This window comes from Nicrophorus vespilloides, unplaced genomic scaffold (genome assembly GCF_001412225.1).
Source record: "Nicrophorus vespilloides isolate i.1.1-1 unplaced genomic scaffold, Nicve_v1.0, whole genome shotgun sequence".
NCBI classification, from domain to species: domain Eukaryota; kingdom Metazoa; phylum Arthropoda; class Insecta; order Coleoptera; family Silphidae; genus Nicrophorus; species Nicrophorus vespilloides.
Window position 1 is genome coordinate 31,286 of NW_017098910.1, and position 21,778 is coordinate 53,063.

Consider the following 21,778-nt stretch of genomic DNA (forward strand, 5'->3'; position numbering starts at 1 on the left):
ACGCATTGAATTTGAACTATATAAAAATAGAAATGATTCTGCAATTGCTGGAAATATAACTGCAAAGTAATATGAAAAGCGCTCAAGCGGAGCGTTCCACTTTTTTTTTCGTAATGTAGTTCAAGATCAATGGGTCTCATGGTAATCAATACAGACAGAGTTTCCCTCTGTGTATGAAATAAAAACTGCAATCAAAATTATATAGCAATTAGCAGGAATTCAAATGAAAATAAAACATATTTAAAAATACGAGGATGATTTATGTACCATTTAATTATGAGCATGTTTTTATTTGATTATTCGGTTATCGCATTGTCCGTGCCCGGAAGTGACCCAACAAATTCGATTGTTTGTAGGCGAGATAAATTATGCATTTTTATAATAATCGCCGTTGAAATGCAAAATGTAATTTTATTGTTAATTTAAAAAAATATATCATTTTTACCTCGCATAGTGCGGTTACCACCAATATCCCTGACTAGTCGAAGATTTTCAAACAGCATAAAAAGAAATTTTATTTTAAATAAAATTAAAAAAAAATAAATGGAGATTTTATTTTCAATTTCAATTTTATTTTTATATAAGTTAAAACTTGAAATGACCTAGAAAGAGGATGTCTTTAGTAAAATAACATTACTCAGGTCAAGGTTAAAATACAGAATTATGGACGTCAAAGACAATAATTATTTTTTAATTTCCATATTGCAAAAATCGTAGAGAAACCAAATAAATTGAAAATAAACAATAACAAAAAAAACCTACAGTCTATAATCCTTTGTAATAATAGTAATTATTTTTTTTTTTGTATTATGATTTTGTATTCGACAAGAAAGTAATTTCGCGAAATAAAACTTTTTAATGTATACAAAGAATGAACTTTAATCAATATATATTTTTCATTTTGTCCGATAACCTTTTACCATCTTTCTGGCAACTTGATTCCGCGCTCATAGAAATTCTGATTTTTATCAGCAAAAAACTTCATTATATTTAGTCATCATATTTACCAAAATAAATGGTTATCTGATGGTACAAGGTCAGGGTTATATGGGAGATGCGACATTACTTCCCAACCATTTTTCTTTGATTGCTTCATCCAGTTTCATTAGTTGTTGACAGATGAATTTGCACTTTGGTTTCTTAAATGTAAATGCACACCATTGTAATTTGATGGGAAATTGATTGCATGATATTTGTTGATGCAATTCAGCTTTTAATAACAATCCATTTTTAAGTGATAAATTAATCCTCACTGCAATCACTAGCACAGTCATATGACTATGCGATTCAATTATGATTTGGATTATCTATCATAAACTTTAGTAGGTCAACCAGAAACCAACGTTCTTTGAGTAAAATATCAACAGAACTGATTTTTTTTAAACAAGTCTTAAACGTGCATTCTGTTAAACTATCAAAATCAAAAACTTCACATATATCTTTGTGAGCTTTTTGACAGTAAACTAGATCATGTTTGTTTTTACACTCGTATTAAAATTTACTTTTAACTAATAGCTGCTAACAATATTACGCAAAATTGACTTCCAAAGGAAGCTAAAAGTGACATCTTTCAAATTACAAAAGGAAAAAAAAACATAAAATTGACAGAACTCTTTAAAAAAACAAATATTACACTATTTAATTGCGAAGAAATGAAAGAACTTTCTTGACAACCCAATCCAATTCAATTTAATAATAATTATCAATATCTGTAAATACACTTAAATCTCAATTAAATTTTCCACCAAAAATATCAAAACAATTTTACGGTTTCTATTTACATAAATAGTATTATATATTATCTATACTATAGTTCAGTTTGACAATTTAAACAAACTAATTTAAACTAGAGTACACAATTTTCTTTATATACATAAATTATCATTTTTCCGTTGTATAAAGAATCAAATATCTGTCTTTTTGGTTAATTTTTGTATGTATTTATTTTCTCGAATAGTCCGGTTCAAACCGACATGAAATTGGCAAAAAATACTTAAATAAACTCAATAATACTTGACTTGAATCCTTTCAGACCTGAATTTTTAATATTGAAAATATTTTTTTAATCTTAAAATATTGTATGGTACTCTCACCAAATTTATCATCTACATTTCCTTGCTACTCATCATTTAACTTTTCCTCATTGTCTTCGTCAATTTCATTATTTTCATTATGTACATTTATTATTATTTTCTTCTACATCTGAATCGTATAATGCCGATATAGCAACCTATGCATCTCGCAAGTTTATTTTCTTTAAATTTCTTTAAAACTTTCTTTAAATTTCCATAAAACTGCATTTGGGATATTTGGGCCAACATAATATATATATTTTTTTATCGTCAAACTAGACAAAACACCCAGTGGTGGCAATTGCGTACAAAAAGTTCAAAGAGCTATGTCGATGATTGTATGTGTATGTTCATAAACCTTATAATTTACATTCCAATATAATGTCAAAATTATTCTTTGTATAGAAAATATTGATATTATTTCTAATGTATCTTTGAGGCTATTATTTTCCACGTTTCACAGCACAATAAGAACCGTCACTCAGACATGAAAGGATTCAAATATAGTGTATGCTAGTATCGAAATATCTTTGCAATAATTTGTCAAAATTACATTTTGTATTGTATGCTTAAAATTGGTATTCATTTATAAAATAGAATGGTTTACGTATTACCGAAAGGATTAATTATTTAATTTATTTATTTACAAATTTATATTAACCCTATTTGGATCAAAAGACTATCGACGAAAGTTTTTCTGTTATTCAATAATTTATAATACTTTTATTAATTTTAACATTATCAATTAAAGTAGAATTAATTGATAAATTTAAATTTTAAAGTGTGCAAGTTTTTAAGTAATAAAATCACTACACATACATAAATTATCAATAAAATGCGCTTAATTTCAATTTTAGGATATCTCCGCTTCACACTTGACTCTTGCGTTTCATTTTCTTTTCTTTTTTTCTCCTAATAACACACTTTCGTGTGGGCAAGATAACTTTTATTTTGCAATTGACCTTCGAGATGCATTTGATAGTCACTATTATTTTATCTCATTACGAAACTTTGCCAGACCGAACAAAACGCCTTTTCAATGCAGGTTAGTTACTAAAGTTCACATTTGCCACCGTGCGAGATTATCTTATCGATCACAATCGGTATAAAAATACGTCGTGAGTATGTATATTTTATATACTCCGGTGTTATTTATACGGTTCGTAGATAATGGATAATCCTAGGTGAACAAAGTATTGTTGACCCAGAAATGTCGTCGAATCGATTCGATAGTTTCCAAACTGTTTCAAGTTTATTATTAGCTGATTGATCTGTGAAGTAGTTAATTATTACATATAAATTAATTATAATTTTACCAAAAAAAAAACTATAAAATATTGATATAACTTCTTTAATTAAAAAGGAAACTATACGTATTAATTCCGATTTTATTAATTGTATAATTTTAATTACGAATTAGCAAGAATTCAGTTTTTTAAAATATCAGTTTCAATCATAAAAACTCAATGCAAACAATAATTTCATATCTTTTTTTGTTATTTAAATAGTTTGAGGCAACTTTAATATCGATTCAATTTTTAATATTGAATAGGTTAGGTTACATTATGTTATGTCAGAGCTCGCTCATCGGGGAGATGCTAAAGAACCAAGAGAAGTGGTACATTAACACAAGCTACGTAGCAGGAGTGCTCTCGATTAAGGAAAATGATAGAAAGAGAAAGGGAGGAAAGTGATAGTGGACACACATAGAAGAGCAGACCTTGGCTAAGACAATTTACATTGCAGAGACATTTGTTAACACCGGACTTGGATTCTGATGAAGAAGAGGAGAGCTTTTAAGGTTTCCTCTCCTCTAAAAAAGAGGTTATGTCAGAAAACTTTATGTAAACATGACAGTCGGAACGTCATGTTATCTTTCAACCTTAATTATTTTTTATATTCTATACTTTACACACTAACTGGATATAAACCAAGGTTTAAAATTTCTAAATAATGAATCCGCACTATGCGAGGTGTTGCTATTGAATAACAACATATTTAGTATTAAATAATATTGTTTCAAAACAAAATTCTTTCAAAATATTTTGATAAGCAGTAAATATTGTTATTGATTTCAATAATTTAGAACATACTTGCTTTACTTGTTATTGCCTTATTTGTTTATATAATTTGAGTGAAGACGTAGGATTTAATTTGTTTAAAAATATGTTCTTGTTTAAATTTTCAAGTTTTGTTTTTTATTTATTTTTATTAAATATTATTTCGCAAATATATTTGTAATATTTGAGTTGTTTACGTTTATGTAAGTTTACTCTAGACGTTTGTTTTGTCAATTGTATCATTATTTACCAAATAATTTCTGTAATCACATAAATATTTATTTGAAAATTGTTAAGATTAAACGAATCAAACGAATTGATTATGTAAAGAGTAGTAATAGTTATATTAGAAGTACGGCATAACTTCGGATTAACAATATTTGAAAATTTCTTTAACAAAATCTAATATAAAAAAATCTCACAAAACAAGCGTTAATCTGACAGTTCTATATACATACTAATTATAGATTCTGAAAACTATCATAAAAGAAGTTTAACCATTTAACCAAGGTTCTGTCAATTTTTAATTCATTCTATTTTATCGTGGATTATTTCGTGCTTCATAAATTATAATAAAGTTTAATCAAGAAAATGAGCCTTGTACATAAACAAAGAAAGTTATAAACTTTCAAAATACCAATTCAGAATCTCAGAAATTCCAATTCTGAGATTCTAAATTGGTATTTTGAAAGTTGACACAAAAGAAGTGTTATTAAGGTTATGTCAGTTTTTTTAAATTGACAATCCAATAGTTTCGACATTCTATTTACAGTTCTGTATATTGTCATAAAAGAAGCGTCAATATTAATGTTATGTCAGTTTTCAATTTGACAGTTGAACATTTTTGTCAATCTAATTTTTTTCTCCTCTTCAACAGCAAAATGTTATTAGTAAACTGTCAGTCTTTCAATGTCTATTTTATCATTAAATCTTTCTTGTTTTATAAATATATTACATGATAAAATTTTATAAACAAACGTGCATTTCGCAAAACAAAGACTGTTATAAATAATGTAAGAACTGAGGTTTTGTTCATGTTTCACATTTTGAATTGGTTTGTTTCTGTCACAGTAGTAGTATAAAAGTTGTCATAAAAGAAGTGTTATAATTAAGGTAATGTCAGTTTTCAATTTGACAGTCGAAAATTAACTTTTTAATGTAATAGTATTTCCATTTCTTCTATTTTATCATTAAATATTTCTTATCTAATTAACGTGAGTTGTGTAAAAATAAATAAACTCATAAATAATTTAAAAACAAAGTAATTTCAATTCACAAAATAAAAGTTACTTTTAATGATAAGTCAGTTTTCAATTTGACAGTACAAAAGTTTTGTCAATCTAATTTTATCAATAAAAGTTAACTCCTGAACATAAAAAATATTGCTATTAATATGACTTTTGAAATAATGTCATTTTTCAATATGTCAGCGTTTCCATTTCTTCTATTTTATCATTTCTTGTTAACGTGAGTTATGCAAAAATAAAGAAAGTTACAATTTCAATTCTGAAATTTGTCACAAAATAAAACTTACTTTTCATGTTAAGTCAGTTTTCAATTTGACAGTAGAAAACAACACAATCAACTTTTATTATAAAAAAATTAACGCGTCAACAATAAAATGTGTATATAAATTATATTTTGTATTTATGTTGATCCGATGTGATTCACATGATTGAAAATACATTCGGTTAATTAATTTTAAACGACTTATTTGTGCAGCCGTTCGAAAATAATACAGGGATTTTCGTAGCACAATGAAGTGTTTTTGAATTGCGCAAACAAAGAGGATGAACGCCCATGAATCACCAACGATAACGATACTTATTACAATGCACAAAACAATCCGGTTTAATGCATTCAAGAAATGAAATATGCAACTATAAATTTCCATACGAAAATTATGAATTTTATAACATTTCAATTATGAAAAAGTACTAAAATCATATATATTTTTACTTAATTGGTAAATAAAGAATTAGGCTTTGTTATAGAAACATTGAAATATGATATTTGAATCAATAGAAGTTTAAACAAATGTTTTGACTGTTTACGAAAGGAATTTCAGATTTGAAATCGGATAAATTTATAAAAAAATAATGTTAAATCTTTCATCTCAGAAGAATTTTGTGAAATAATATAGTTTTCTTTATTTATACATCAGAACCTATTTTTGTGCGGTCCTTTTTTATGCAATTTTATTTTTGTGAGATTTTTTTATGCGGTTGATGAAATCTAACCAATTCCACCATAGTAATGTTTTCAATCAGTGTCCATATGTGCAGCCTGCTCAAACGATTCTGTTAGACGATTTTGAACCAATTCATCATAAGAAGATGCGCGTTTTGGATTAACACGAGTAGCAGTGAATTATGTATGTGCATTTTGAAAATGTCTTCATACGTACAATGAGAAATTAAATTATTTTAAAATGTTTCCATATGTAATTTAATTATTTATTTTACTTGGATGCATTTTCTCACGAATTTCGTAAATCTTTGACGTATTTTCTAAGTGCGATTTTTTTTATGCGGTCTCTATCTACCGCACAAAAACAGGTTTTACTGTATCTACTGTTTTTAATTGAAAGGATATGGAGAACCCGTGCAAATTAATCATGAAATTCCTCTTTCTGTTATAATTTAAAAAAAAATTGACACTTATCAAGTGTTCAGCAATACCTCGAATAGTCCAGGTAATAGATTCATTCAATGTTTGAAACCGGACTAATCGAGTTAAAGTCCTCCGCATACAAATAAACAGCACAAAAAGGGACCTGACTGTATATACTTTATAAACCAACGTTTCTCAACCTTCTTAATGCCACACAATTAGTTACAGTTCATCGACTTGACATATGGTGACAGTTGTCATTTCGTGACAAATTAAAAAGATAACTCGACCCATATGTTGAGAACCGCTGATATAGAGGATATTTCTTTTTTAGAATTAATAATTTTGTGTATTAAGTTTTTAGAATTCGATTTTTAAATCTTATAAGTGTTAATACTTTATCATAATAGAAATTATTTAAAAAAATAATTTCTAAAGTGTGTACACAATATTTTACATAAACAATGACATAGAAGTCATTGTATGTTTGCCAACTGCATTTACCTCAAACAACATATTATTAAACAAAAGATACAAATCGCTATTGCGTATTAATATCTGAGAAATTGTTTAATTCAAAACAAACACAATAAAAAAAAGATAATAGCTCATGTATTATTTATTAAGTACATTGATATAGATTAAACGATAGTTAATAAGTCGTTTTATCTCGATAAATTCATTCAGATATGAACAAAATTAATCAAAATTAGTACATTATAAAAGAATCGTTATTACACAACTATATAATTTATAAATAGAACGATTATTTTAAAAGCATTTTAATATATGAATTACTTATAATTATTGAGGTTTTTTTATGAAATTATGATTAATTTATATACAAACTAGTGTAAAAACATATCGAAAATGATACATTATCATATATTTTTTTAAATTAGAACCAAATTTCTTACACGTGTATCAACATAAAATGGTTAAACTTTATTGGGGATTTGTTACCTCTAAGGGGTTTTATGAAGTTCGGTTGTCAAACAAAATTCGAATAAGCAAAGGTTCGAAAACCGAATTTCATATTTTAATAATAAAAATTACATCAGAAAATGTGTATGTTTTACCAAATAATATTTTTTCTTGAAACAATAAAACCTAGAAATTATTATGATTATCAACTAAGAAATAATGAATATATGTCACTATTTTAACGAGATTTGCGAGTTTATTATACTAAATAATTGTATGAAGTACAGCCTCGCATAGTGCGGACAATAGGTTCCGCCACTATCTTGTATTGTTTGAAACCGGACTAATTAAGGAACTTAATAACATATATCGTACAAAAAGGGAGTGCATTAAGAAAAAAAAGAACATTTATGAATAAATGAATAATTTTGTACTATTTTTTAGAATTGATTTTTAATTTGCTCAATTAAAATGTATTGTATTTTGTTTTGAAATTTTCAAACCGGACTGTAGTGAATCCGGTTTGATCAAAGTCAAAAAATACACATTTTTTGCCATCCACTTTTTACAATTAATTATCTTAATATTTAGTCCATATTTGTATAAGTATAAATGTAAGAAATGAAGCAAAAACGCATCGGTTTTCCAAGACAATTTAGCTAACAGGTTTCGAACAAATTCAGTTTTTGAACAACTTTTATGTAAGAATTATGTTTTAAAACCGTTAGAAATAAAGATTAGAATCTTAATATCATTAAAAAGTTTTGGTATAATTTTGAATTTTTTTGATCAAAACCGGACTATGCGAGTCATTGCTGTATCCTTATGTAACCATGGATAATTGATATGAATTATATCTGTACAATTATCAAACTTGAGATAATAAACTAAATTTCTAAAATTTATAGAAAATAGAACGAAAGAAAACTTTAGAAGAACATATTATTAGACTATTTTTTGAGTACCAATTATTTCCATTATTAAATAGAATGTAATTATCCTAAGTTCTTGTAAAACCCATCAAAACAAGGAACATGGAACGAGTTTCTATAATTACACATATTTCCTTACAAATGAAAGTTGAATGTAAGTTAATAATCCAGTCTGACATGTCGGAAAAGCATTATGGAAATTATGAGAAAAAATAACAGCAGTTTTTTAACAACTTGTAAATTTTAATATATTATTAAATTATACGAAAATATATTAATTTATTGAATCGTTTCTCAAAATATTATTTTTCTTATTCACATTATAATGCAAGAAAGATAATAAAAAAAATATAAACTGTTTCACTTTCTCTTTCTGCAATTCACTCAATAATTATAAGGAATATTGTCTTGTACGGAACACATTTAGAACTTTCTTCTTGTGATAATTGCATAAAAACGAAAGTGAAATGTAATTACTAAATCGGTTAGCTAAGAAGTAAATTTATATTTACAACGCAATGAAAATAATTAAAAATGACCGACGTTTGTTCGCCAAAAACCAAACGTCTGAGATGATTCGAATATTTACTTAATTTGCAAAAAACAATTATAATATCAAGCAACTATTTTTATAGCGGACAACTAATCAGATTGATTGGACTAATTTGTTTGTAATTATTTGCAACAATTTGACGTTTTACAGCATTTAAATTGGATGTGTGCATGTTCATACAATGTTGACGTATATAAATGATTTGCAACAAAACTTTTTGATAGTATTAATATTCAAATATTTATATTTAATTGAGACATGTACAGTTCAATATCAATTATTCAAAACTATTTGTCTTCACTTACATCTTACCAATGCGTGTCTGTTTTTACTTATGAGACCTAAAGAGTCGGAGAATCGAGGTTCAGCTGTATTTTGCTTAAACTTCATAGTATAAATTGCACAAAATAATGTGTTTTGTAACTTTTATTGTCTCATTTATTCAAATATTTCAATAACATACGCAGATGGAATGACTATTTGATGGCTTTATTTTAACTAATATTTAAAAGTTTTTTTTGGTCTGTAGGGATTCAAATTAAATTAATTAATTAATTTTACTAATTAGTACTTCAATTTTCAATAGCTTTATTGTCTAATTGAAGAAAAATGGAAAGTTTGTGCCGATTTGTGTTATGCACCATTGGCGCTGTCTAAAATATATGAGAATTGTCTATATATTCTGAAAGATCTTTCTCAAGCGTCTTTAAAAAAGTTTGTTTGGATCAAATGAATATGGAAGAAAACAAAGTGCATTTTAGACTTTGATACTTTTGTATTACTTTTGCTAGTAATAATGATGAAATTAAGACATAGACCGACCTTATTAGCAGAGATATATACAACATTAAAAACAATTTTTGAAGCTTGGTTACATAAACTATTATAATATATAAGATTCATACAATTTAACTAACACAAATCGCGACAACGTTAGTTGTTTCTTCTCCATACAATGCACTTTCTGATTTCCACAAATTCGGATCTTTTTTCAAAATTACATTAACTGCAATAACTTTTAATTTTTTAGTCAACATAAAAAGTTTTTAACGAAAAGCATTATAAATTCTGGGAGGATGTAATGCTTAAGTTGCGTGAATGATGATGAAAGGTGTATAGATCGAAATTCTATGTATAATTCAAAATTTGTATATCGATATATAAAAATGTTGATTCTTTACGTGAAAAATCATCACGAACTTTCTGGACAACTCAAAACGTGGTTATACATTTTCTATAATTTACCGCTTGAATTTATGTTAGTGTTTTCTACATATTTCTTATAGAAATTTTTATAATTTTTAATGTACAAGAGGAGTTAAAATGCCAAATTTTGATTATATTTATGAACTGAAATTTGAATAATTATATTTTACTGTCTACAGGAAGATAAACATAAGTATTTATTTAATTATTTTATACAGATATACATATAGTTTTTAGTGTTCCATAATTTTGCAGGAGTTGCAATAATTTAATTTTCTGTTATTTCTGACGTAATTATTTCTGTTTTCTTACATGTTTATAATACAAATTTGTATGATTTATAATTTTCCAAAGGTGCAATAATTGTAATTTATTACTTTAAATTATCAATTACAATTTGCTGTTAATTTTAGAATAATTGTATTTTCTAGAATAGACGTAATTATTTCTGTTTCCTACATATATTATATAAATTCGCAAGAGGTGCATTAATTGTGTTTTGTTGGCTTTTACTGAGAAACGTAAAGTAATTTTTTAAGTAATGTTAATGAGTGGATAGAAACTGTTGTGTAGAAAGTGCATGTCACGTTTTAAGAGTAAATGCTTACAATGCAAAGAAGAGAAGAATCATTAGAGAGTATCAATGGGGGTATTGTTGTGGTGCTGGACGCGAGGAAGGGGATTGCGTAAGTGGCGAGAAGATCAACTCTGCAGCGAAGAGATGCGGAGACTTTCTCTAATTACAGAAGCAAACAGTTCGACCGCAGCGAAGAACCGCAACAAGAGAATCTACGAATTATGCAATTAGTGTGTCGTGCAGCCGGCGAAAATGTATCGGAAAATCGCAGTGCGCTCATAGAGACTATGACTAATGATGTGTCGCATATTGAACTTTAATCGTTTGGTCCACGGTTGGAGTGTCCACAATCTATATAAGTGTACGTGCTAGAGTGAATCCAGTTCATTCCCAAAGTCGCCGTTTTCTTCCATATACATCAGACCGTTGTTTTTACCGGAGCGCATTTGTACGGCCTTCGAGTACAACAGCACATCGCGATACACGCGTGTTACGACCACCTCGAGACTTGAGAAAGGCTTACAAAACGTAAATTTAAAAAAAAAATAATAGCAACAGACCATCAGTAAGAGACGAAGACTTAACGATGGAAGCCGTGCTCCAAGAGGCAGCCAGTGTTACGTTGGACACGAACGGTGCTAGTGCTTACGCAAACCTCAACCCAACCGAAGAAGACACCGTCGTACCGCTCGTCAACCAAACCGAAGATGCTGGATTCAGCATGCTACCATCGACGGAACCCGTCGACATGCAGTTCGAGAACATCGTCTTCACAGCTACGACCGGATTATTCAAAAAAGGTTCGTTTCGAAATCAGCACAGAGAAAAAAAACTTGTTTCCATCTCAAATATTTCATCTCTGCACAGCATCCAAGTGAAAGCCATCACTCAAAAACACTTGGTCACGGCATTCCATGTTGCCGCATTTCACAAACACTTCAAGCAGAAAATAATAACGCAGATAAAAAATATATACATGTTGAGCAATATCAACTAAAACTTCATTGAAACGCGACTAACCTTCGCTGCACAATATCTAAAACAAGTTTAAAACAAATAAAATATTACAATCGTCCGCACTCAAACAATTTCTAATAAGTTACACATCTAAAAACTTACATTTTCAGTTTAGAAAGAAATTAGAAATTCAACATAACAATTCCCTAATAAAATTTGAATTATTTTGAATTTTAAAAGTCATTGAATTCATTAATTACCATATTAAAACAATTTTATTAAACGTTTTCCGATTCACATAAAACTTGACTGAACGTAAATGAAAGTCATATATTTTTACTAACTTATTTTTCAACGTTCTACATTTTTTATTATAAAAAATAATCATTGCTTCTCTATACAATTTTATCATACATACAAAATGTACTTGAAATCAGTAGAATCAAGTAAATAAAGCACAAATTCACTTTTAATTACAAATTGAACTATTTACGTAAATAATTGAATAGCAAAAAAAAATAATTGCAAATTACAAGTTAAAACTTGCAACCGTTTCTCAGCAGAACTTTACCATGAAGTGACCTTAAAATTACATCACTTTTGCAAATATAAAAACTTTATTTCTTACCAAATATATATAATCTATTCACATTTATTTAAGTGAAATTTAATAAACAAAATATATTATATAATAATATTTTCTTTAGTAGCTCGAACCAAAATGTATAATCTAAAATGTTATCGCATATTTGGATATATTAAAACTAAAATTCTTGCAAAAAACGTATTGATTAGTTTGCTGTTTATGAAATTCGCAACACTTGACTCACGTGCATTATGTAAGGATCCTTACATATATTTTTTTTTGCTCTCGGGCACTTTGAACCTTGGAATTTGATATATTCGATACGTATTGTAGCAATTTGCGATCCGTTGAAAAAAAAAATGACTCCTTTTTTGTTAGATAAAGCGATAATCTGCAATCTCTATAATTTCCAATATCTGATATAAGTTTAAATAGTGGAGTTACGAAATTCAATTGAAAGTTTTCTAAAATCTTATCGAACATAAAATTATGAAGAGATTTTTAAATTATTAATAATGATGAATAATTTGTATTGAAATTTAAGTATAACAATATGATGAAAATAGTATTTAGAAGTTATTTAATTTTGAAAGAAACATAATATATTTACATTTTTTGAAAAGTCTTTATAGTTATTAAGAAACAAATTACACAAAATATAGTAGTAAACATCTCAATATTTAGTTTCTTTAGATTATATCACCCATTGAAATAATATCATTGACACATGCTGCTTAACTTTCGTTGCTAATTATAGCCATACGGTTATATTAAGCTGTATTATATGATTAAATAAACTAAATCTGATAAACAACAATTACGAATGTCGCCGTTATCAAAAATAACAAAGAAATTACAATTTCGATTATCCAAATTCAATTGAAAATATCTATAAATTATAATTAATTTCGAGAATTGATGCAGTAGTTTTACTGACAATTATAATTAATTCAATTTCATTCCTCTTAACTCAATCAATGAAAATCAAAGTCTAACTCGTGCTAGGTTTCCGTGTAATTACCAATTATTAATATGCATAATGACGAAATTAAAATCTACGATATTAGTCAATCAAATATGTAAGTTTCTTTTTCTTTAATTAATTGCTAGTAGCAAAAACAACAACAACAACACCAAAATGTGGGTTTTTCATGTTGTGGTTCGGCGTAACAAACTTCTTTATTTTTCGTTGTATTTCCGCGCTGCTCGTAACAAAGACGAGAGAGCGAGTGAAACTGTTATCAATGCTGCGTTCCGATAGTGCGATTATCGATATCTGGAGGAAACCAAAGTTCAAAGTAATCACAATTATAAATAATACAATATTTGCGTGGGAATATTAAATAAAAATTGTGTGTAAATATATATAATTACTGCTATCTCGCTCTTCCTCTCGTCCAGTTCAGGAAACGCAATTAAATATTGAACTTTGGAAACTGACCGCATCTCTCGAACTTTTCGGTTTTGATTGTTTAATTATTTGTTTGTTTGTTTTTTATGTGCAGAGAAGAAAGAGATTTTGCATAAGATCAATGGAAGGTTTCCGCAAGGTCAGCTGATCGCAATCATGGGTCCATCCGGAGCTGGAAAGAGTACGCTTCTAGATGTGCTCAGCGGTTATAGGATTACGGGAATCGAGGGTACGGTTTACACGAACGGTACGCCGAGGGATTTGAACGCGTTCAGGAAGTTGTCCTGCTACATCACGCAGGACGATCGGCTGCAGCCTCTTCTTACCGTGAAGGAGAACATGAAAGTAGCTGCTGATCTCAAATTGGGCACCGATGTTACGCAGAAGGAGAAGGATGCTATTGTAAGTCTCGTCCACCTTGCAGCGGTAACCTCAACGACCGAGCGCGACATCAACCTTCCATTTAAATCCGTAGTTTATGTGACATTGGGATATTAAAGAAATTCACATCTTGAACATAAAAAATCTTCAACCAAATGATATTCAACGCATACAAAAAAAGCAAAACGAAAACAATATTTTTTTTAATTATAAATACAAATATTGTTTACAACATGTCGATTATCGAAATTGCAGAAAAACGATTGATTTTTAAAAATACTTATATTACGAGTTGAAATGGCGCTATTACATTTTTTTGTAACATTCATATTTGTCAACAGTAGTATTGCAAATATTAAATGTATATTCAGCAAAATCTCGCTTAGTGCGGCTTCGATTAGTCCGGATTATTTCTAAAGAAATTAGTAAACAAAGTTATTTATGTTATTTCTTTATACTTTCAAGTCTCTTTTTATGAAGTTTATTTTTATGGGGTTTTTAAGTCCATAATTAATCCGGTTTCAAAAAGTCCGAGGTATTTTTGGAACTTTAGTAGTAAATATTGAAGTATAAAAGGAAATAATATTGTTAATTGTGTATTTTTACGGTTCTCGTTTATACTTCTGACGTAAATCGAATGCAGTTAATAATTAAAATTCAGAAATAAAAGCAATTAAGATTGACATATGTATTAATAATACGACCATTTCGAATTACTTCAGAAGTTATAGAAAAATTGATTGAAATTATTTTTGATAATAACTTTTAAGGTGGTGAAATCTGATAGATCGTATTATATAGCTGTCAAATAATAGTTGTCATAACTCCGACCGAAAAAAATATGGCGGTATAACAAAATACCAACGATTTTTTCATGAGATTTGTGCAATTATAAGTAATTTTTCCGACAATTAAAATGCATATATTCAATCATTAGTAAATATAGAAGTATGTAGCAAAACGAAACAATATTATTTTTGATTATACTATCAATAGTGATTGTATTTGTCATATGTTGATTATGTAAAATTGCACAAGAGACTAATAATTTTGATAATATAGTGTACACCAGCATTTATCAACATTTTTACCGAGTGACCCAACATATTTGTTTATATTGCAACTCAATTACTAAAACTATTTCATCAGTTCCTCGCTGTCATTTCGCAACCGAACATATTTGTTTGTAGTTATACCACGATTCAAATCCTAAGAGTTTTTCACCAGGTTCTCGCTTTGACACAAGGTGACAGCTGTTATTTCGGGAACCATTAATCACTAAATATTTTAAATTAACATGCCCCAATTTTGGGTGCGACCCGTAGGTTTAGAAACGTTAGTTTACACAAATGTTAAATAATCACAATAGACATGAATGAAAGTAGAAAAAACTAGTAATGCTTCTTTTATGACGCACTGTATTTCCTATGAGAAAGTACTTAATTTTAAAATGTGTGCACTCAATTATGTTTACATATTCAAGTTCATAACGAAACGAAAACAAGTTTTTCCTTGTTACCAATTGCCAATTTTGAATATACATCTTTGATTAACCGTTATTTTCGAAACCAGTACTCGAGCGTACAAAGAACCAGTTTTTTTTTGTAAATAATGAGTTACAAATTTCGGGTTTTTCCTGAAACCTAAACTTTGATTTTGGGCGTAGTATAAGTTCAATAAAACAATTTGATTATATTTTCAAATGAATCAGCAAAAAGAGTTGATAATACATATTTTCTTTATTAGATTACTAGACGTATTTTTATACTTTTAGAATAGCACGAGGCAATTTTTTAATTTTGAATAATTTATCAAAATTAAGAAAAATATATTTTACATAAAATTATCTAGTTCATTATCATACAATTTTTAAATAATTGACGACGTAATTTGTTATTTGCTTTTAAATAAAACTTACAACATTAATCGCAAAAATATTTGAAATTTAATAATATGAAATTTTTATAGAAAGAAATTAATTAGATTATAAAACACGTGTACTGTGTGTTACCAAATTAGTGATCAATTATTTGATTCGATGTATACGCACGACTTGTCACATTATATGTCAAAACAGTAATAGAGTGTGTAGGTATATTACAATTATAGAACATATTTGTTAGTAATTACTCATTTATAACAAGTAAAATTCCGTTCACAACATAAATTTATAATTTGTATACAATACATTTTATTCATATTATATTACCAATTGTCATACCGTAATACCTCCAAACGTCAAAATTACGTCTTAGGAAAACAAAACATGCATGAAATCATACCTTATATATTTATACCATAATCAAATATAGACTTATATAACTATTAAATGCAATAATACAAAGAAAGTTTTAAATTTATGGAAATGGAATAAAATTAAATATCCAATGTAATAATTATTGACAGTTAAAATATTGCAAAGCATACTACGGTTTATTTTAATAAGATTTCCAACATATTGATGTCATATGCAAGTTGACGTAATATCAATAGAAATCAATGGCGGTTGAATAACATAGTAACTCTTCTTTTATGACAGTTTGCATTTCTCTCTGTTTTCCAAGTTTCTAAATACATATATATTCAATTATGTATTTACACACGGTTTCTTAAACAAATTCATTATCTGCTGTAGAAAATGAAACTAAATGTTATTTTCGGTGAACATCCAAGCAGTAGGTGATCGATTGATGAATCATAAAAATTAATATAAAAATAAAGCATCAATAACAAATTGGAGCGAATGTAAATTAAGTGTCCTGAATGCGCTCAATGTTTATCAATGTGGAATAACTTCCTAGATTGCGCGTAATCTATTGGTGTTCCAACAGAAGAGGCAAACTTCAATATTTACGCTTGTGACTTATGACTTTTTAGTTCAATAATATCTTTGTTATTTATGGGTAATAAATCAACGTTACGATAGCAACGGATTGATGGAATTTTGAATCGAAATAAAAATCGCGATGTTTACTTTTTGCTTCAACAGTTATTGGATATTTTCAGATTGGAGAAATTTTGAAAACCCTTGGATTGGATAAGGCTGTGAACACGAGAGCCGCCCGTTTATCTGGTGGACAGAAGAAGCGTTTATCTATTGCTTTGGAATTGGTTAATAATCCGCAAGTGATGTTTTTGGATGAACCAACGACGTAAGTCTATTTGTTGATAGTTTTAAAAGATAATATTAATGTGAATTTGGTTTTCAGCGGTTTGGACAGTTCCTCTTGCAGTCAATGCGTGAAACTGCTGCAGTTCTTGGCGCATCAAGGAAGAACTATTGTGTGCACTATCCATCAACCATCTGCCTCTCTTTTCCAACTCTTTGATCAGGTGTATGTTTTGGCTGCGGGAAAGTGTTTGTACCAAGGTAGTACGGATAATTTGGTTCCCTTCTTGGAAGATGTGGACTGCCCTTGCCCCATGTACCATAACCCAGCTGATTATGGTAAATTTACTAACGATGATTATTATGAAATTGGGTATAATTTGACATACTTTTCAGCAATCGAATTGGCGTGTGGCGAATACGGAGAGGACAAAATCGATCGGATGGTCAAAGCTACCGACAACGGAAAGACCATTTCCTGGTTGAAGAACTTCGATGTTTTGCCCACACAAAAGGCCCTTAAAGGTAAATGCAAATAAACTCACCCTTTTGATTTATGTTTCACTTTGTTGTTATTCTTCTAGATAAGTACAGAAAGGCTGCCAGAAAGACTGATCAAAGCGAGTCGCTGCACGCGACTTCCGCCTCTCATCAATTGAAGATTTTACTCAAGCGCGATTTCCTGAAATCGAGACGCGATTCGGTAAGAAAATCCTTTTCTTATTTTTTTTTTTTGAAACATGAATTGAATTTCATTCTATTTTCAGACTTTGACCTATATGAGGATTGGAGTTAATGCCATCACCGGTCTCATGCTTGGAACACTTTACTGGCAAGCAGGAGTCGACGGTTCCAAAGTCATTGACAACTACAACTTGCTCTTCTCTATTTTGATGCACCACATGATGTCCACTATGATGTTAACCATTTTAACTTGTAAGTTATTAACAATGAAGAAAGCAATATAAATCTTATTATTAATTTTATATTTACAGTCCCCAATGAAATGTCCATTTTAACTAAAGAACACTTCAACAGATGGTATTCGTTGAAAATGTATTATACGTCCGTGACCTTAGTCGATATACCAATATCGGTAAGATACAATGAATATCAAAATGAAGTACGATATTTATATGTCTTTTGTGTTTTGCAATTTGCAGATTTTCTGCTGCATCGTGTTTACTGTTATCATTTACACAATGACTGCTCAACCGCCGGACATGGAGCGATTCGGAATGTTCTCTGCTATCAGCATTTTGGTCGTCTTCGTTGCACAAAGTTTCGGTCTCATGATTGGAGCCGTCTTCAATGTTGTTGTAAGTATTACGAATAGTAACAAACATAATTTATTGAAAACATTCCAAACACAATCTACCAAATATTTCAAAAAATATAATCTATTATGACATTAAGTCTTTAATAAGCAATTAATTTCATACAAATCAAATTGAATGCAATTATATTATAAATACCAACGATTTATATAGATGTAAATCAACATTTTGAATCCAAAATCTTGAATTCCATATATTCATGATATTTCAAGAACATATTTGCTATAGTCGAGTCAGTTTAACCCAAAATACATTCTACAATAAAATAATTACGTCTCACTGCAATTGCTTTAATTCTACTGAAAAGTACACTAATTTGGGCCAAAGTCCAATTTACCGAAGATTATTTGCCCTAAATATTTAATTTTGTATTAATGAAATATTTAATTTTGTCAGGAAACATAAAAAGCTAAGTGTTTGTAATTGATTCATTATCATAGAGTTTAATTATCACATGTTTTTCTCTAATGTATTTTATATAATGATAAACGCAATTTCCTGACTAAAGTCAAAGACCTATGTGTCATATGTAATTAAACTTACTAGACTTAAATTATAATTATTGGTAATTTATATAATTAACCTCAAATTATAAATATATAATTGCAATTATACTATAAATAATATTTATTGGTTCAATTAAATGACGGTATAAACATTTTCATTAAATTAAGCAAATTTATAGGAATTAGTAGCAATTAAAAGTTGTATAGACTAAAGTGTCCCAGACTTATATTTTTTCATTAGACACGATTTTATTTGCAAACATTAAAATTAATTACTGTGTCTTATTTCAATTCAAAGATACAATAAGTATTACCAGTAAACGAAACAAATTTATAATATTAGACAACAATTAAGATCTAAATTCATAGATGTGTATAAAAACAATTATTTTTTTGAGTTAATGCGAAGGCACAATCAGTATTTTCAATAAATTAACAAATTTATAACATCAGTTAACAATTAAGAGCTTTCATTAATTAAAGTCATAGATTTATATTTTTTGTTAGAAAAGGTTTTATATTAAAAAAGTTTGACTTTGTTCTCATTTCGTGACACAATTCAAACAGTCAATTAACAATTAAGAGTATTTATTGACTAAATTTTACAAATCTTTTAATTTAGTTCATTTTTTCTCATTAGGATTAATGCAATTTGGAAGAAATGTCTAACCACAGTCATTCTGCCCTAGATTTATATGTTTCTTAATAAAACTATTTATTTATAAAAATTTGCTTAACAAATTAATGCAAATGATTTTAAAGTATTAATACAGTTCAAATTGAAATTGAAAGACTATTTTAACAATAAATATAGTCGATTTATCGAGTAGTTCATATATAGTTATAAAATAGTTCTAGAAAATCTTTTTCAAAGAATATAGTTGTAAATAACATGAAATATTTGAACAATTTGTGGTAGACAATGTTTTTTTAACAGAAAGTAAACAATAATAAAAGTTGTGAATATTGAAAAATTGATTGGAAAATTAAAGTTAAATGGCGATACAGTAGCGTTGTATTCGAGAAATTCTAAACGTTTAGTTTAAATCTTCATGTTTCAATTATTAACTACATTATGGATAAATTGAACTCATCTAGTTCTAATTAAGTTCATTGTTATAAGTATTTGTGTGTCTTACTTACTGTACTTGTATTTCAATAATCGCTCAATAATCGTTATGTCATTTATTTTCTTTGTGATTGTAACAATGTACGAAAAAGGGTTCATTGATACCCGGATTTTACGTCAGTCAAAAGAATGACGTCTTTTTCCACCTTGAATAAATTCATTACAAGTGGATGCAAGAAATTGTAAACAGACTAATAAACCGGTTTTTCGCTGATGCAAAAGTAAACATACAATACCTGAAATCAAGCAAGATTCTTTGTATATACAACAGCAATGACCTTAAAACTTTGATGAATCATTGATTATTAATTAATTCGTAAATTATGTATCTAATTATATGTATTTATTTTTTTAGAACGGAACGTTCTTGGGACCTACTCTTTCGGTACCGATGATGATGTTCGCCGGTTTCGGTGTATCTCTGAAGGACCTTCCACCTTATCTGTACTGGGGCAGCTACATTTCGTACCTGCGTTACGGTCTTGAAGGAATCGTGGGCGCAATTTACGGTATGGAGAGGCCGACGTTGGATTGTCCCGGAGAGAAATACTGCCACTACAAGTATCCAACGAAATTCCTCAAGGACATCGACATCAAAGGCGATCAGTTCACCAACGACATCATCTCTCTATTGATCATCCTGTTCTTCCTCAGGATCGTCGCCTACGTCCTGCTCAGATGGAAACTCGTTGCAGTCAGATAAACCAAAAACAAACAACAAAAAGAAAGATATATAAATAGTATATAAGAAAAAAATCAATACAGGAAAAGCCAAAACCAAATCATAAAAAAGACAACACAACGATTCCTTTTTTTTTATATTAATTCTTCATATATATTGTTTATATCTGTATTCCTCTTACAGTGTATTCTATATTTGTACATAAAGTGATTTTACCGTATAAGTTAATCAGCAGGACAGCGTGTAGTGCATATTTATTTGATTTAAGTGTAAGATGATCAACGTTGAATCAGGGTTCACGAAACTGACGAAGACGATCTTGGCTGTGCAAATCAACAAAGACAAGAAAACAATGCAGAAACACATACAACAAAAAAAACGACTGTTGCTGTATATTTATTGACTAAGATTTATAGAGATGATTTAGTAGTTGTTAGTTTGTGAAATTATTTAATTTAAAAAGAAAATGACAAATGCGACTAGCTGAAATGACATCGGTCTAGTTGCCAATTATTATTATTAATAAAAAAATATATTGTTACAATATTCAGTTCTTTTTTTCCTTGCCTCGATTAACAAATAAAATGAGCAGCACACTTCGTTTTCAGAGGTAAAAATGCTATAGGCAGAATGAAGTTTTTTCATAAATGAAAAACATTTTTTTGGAATAAAAGAAAAATATACTAAGAGTGAACAAAGTTGATTGCTTGTGCTTTTATCTCTTTCATTTAGCCATTACGAAT

At 28.5% G+C, this 21,778-nt stretch overlaps 1 protein-coding gene across 1 annotated transcript; it reads left to right on the forward strand.

Moving 5' to 3' along the window:
• The first annotated feature begins 11,121 nt into the window (after positions 1 to 11,121).
• LOC108563566 (ATP-binding cassette sub-family G member 1) lies at positions 11,122 to 21,405 on the forward strand. The gene is made up of 10 exons (XM_017922279.1): positions 11,122 to 11,737; positions 13,986 to 14,293; positions 17,279 to 17,424; positions 17,482 to 17,720; positions 17,778 to 17,906; positions 17,966 to 18,084; positions 18,149 to 18,317; positions 18,377 to 18,477; positions 18,545 to 18,700; positions 20,709 to 21,405. Exons 1-10 carry the CDS (start codon positions 11,524 to 11,526, stop codon positions 21,054 to 21,056), a joined length of 1,929 nt encoding a protein of 642 aa, XP_017777768.1. The 5' UTR covers positions 11,122 to 11,523; the 3' UTR covers positions 21,057 to 21,405.
• The last annotated feature ends 373 nt before the right edge of the window (positions 21,406 to 21,778 follow it).

Bases quoted from the DNA above. Each gene is read 5' to 3' on its own strand.
- LOC108563566 (XM_017922279.1), top strand. From the start codon at position 11,524: ATGGAAGCCGTGCTCCAAGAGGCAGCCAGTGTTACGTTGGACACGAAC. The intron at 14,294-17,278 runs GTAAGTCTCGTC...GGATATTTTCAG, and splicing joins AGAAGGAGAAGGATGCTATT to ATTGGAGAAATTTTGAAAAC. The intron at 17,721-17,777 runs GTAAATTTACTA...CATACTTTTCAG, and splicing joins CCATAACCCAGCTGATTATG to CAATCGAATTGGCGTGTGGC.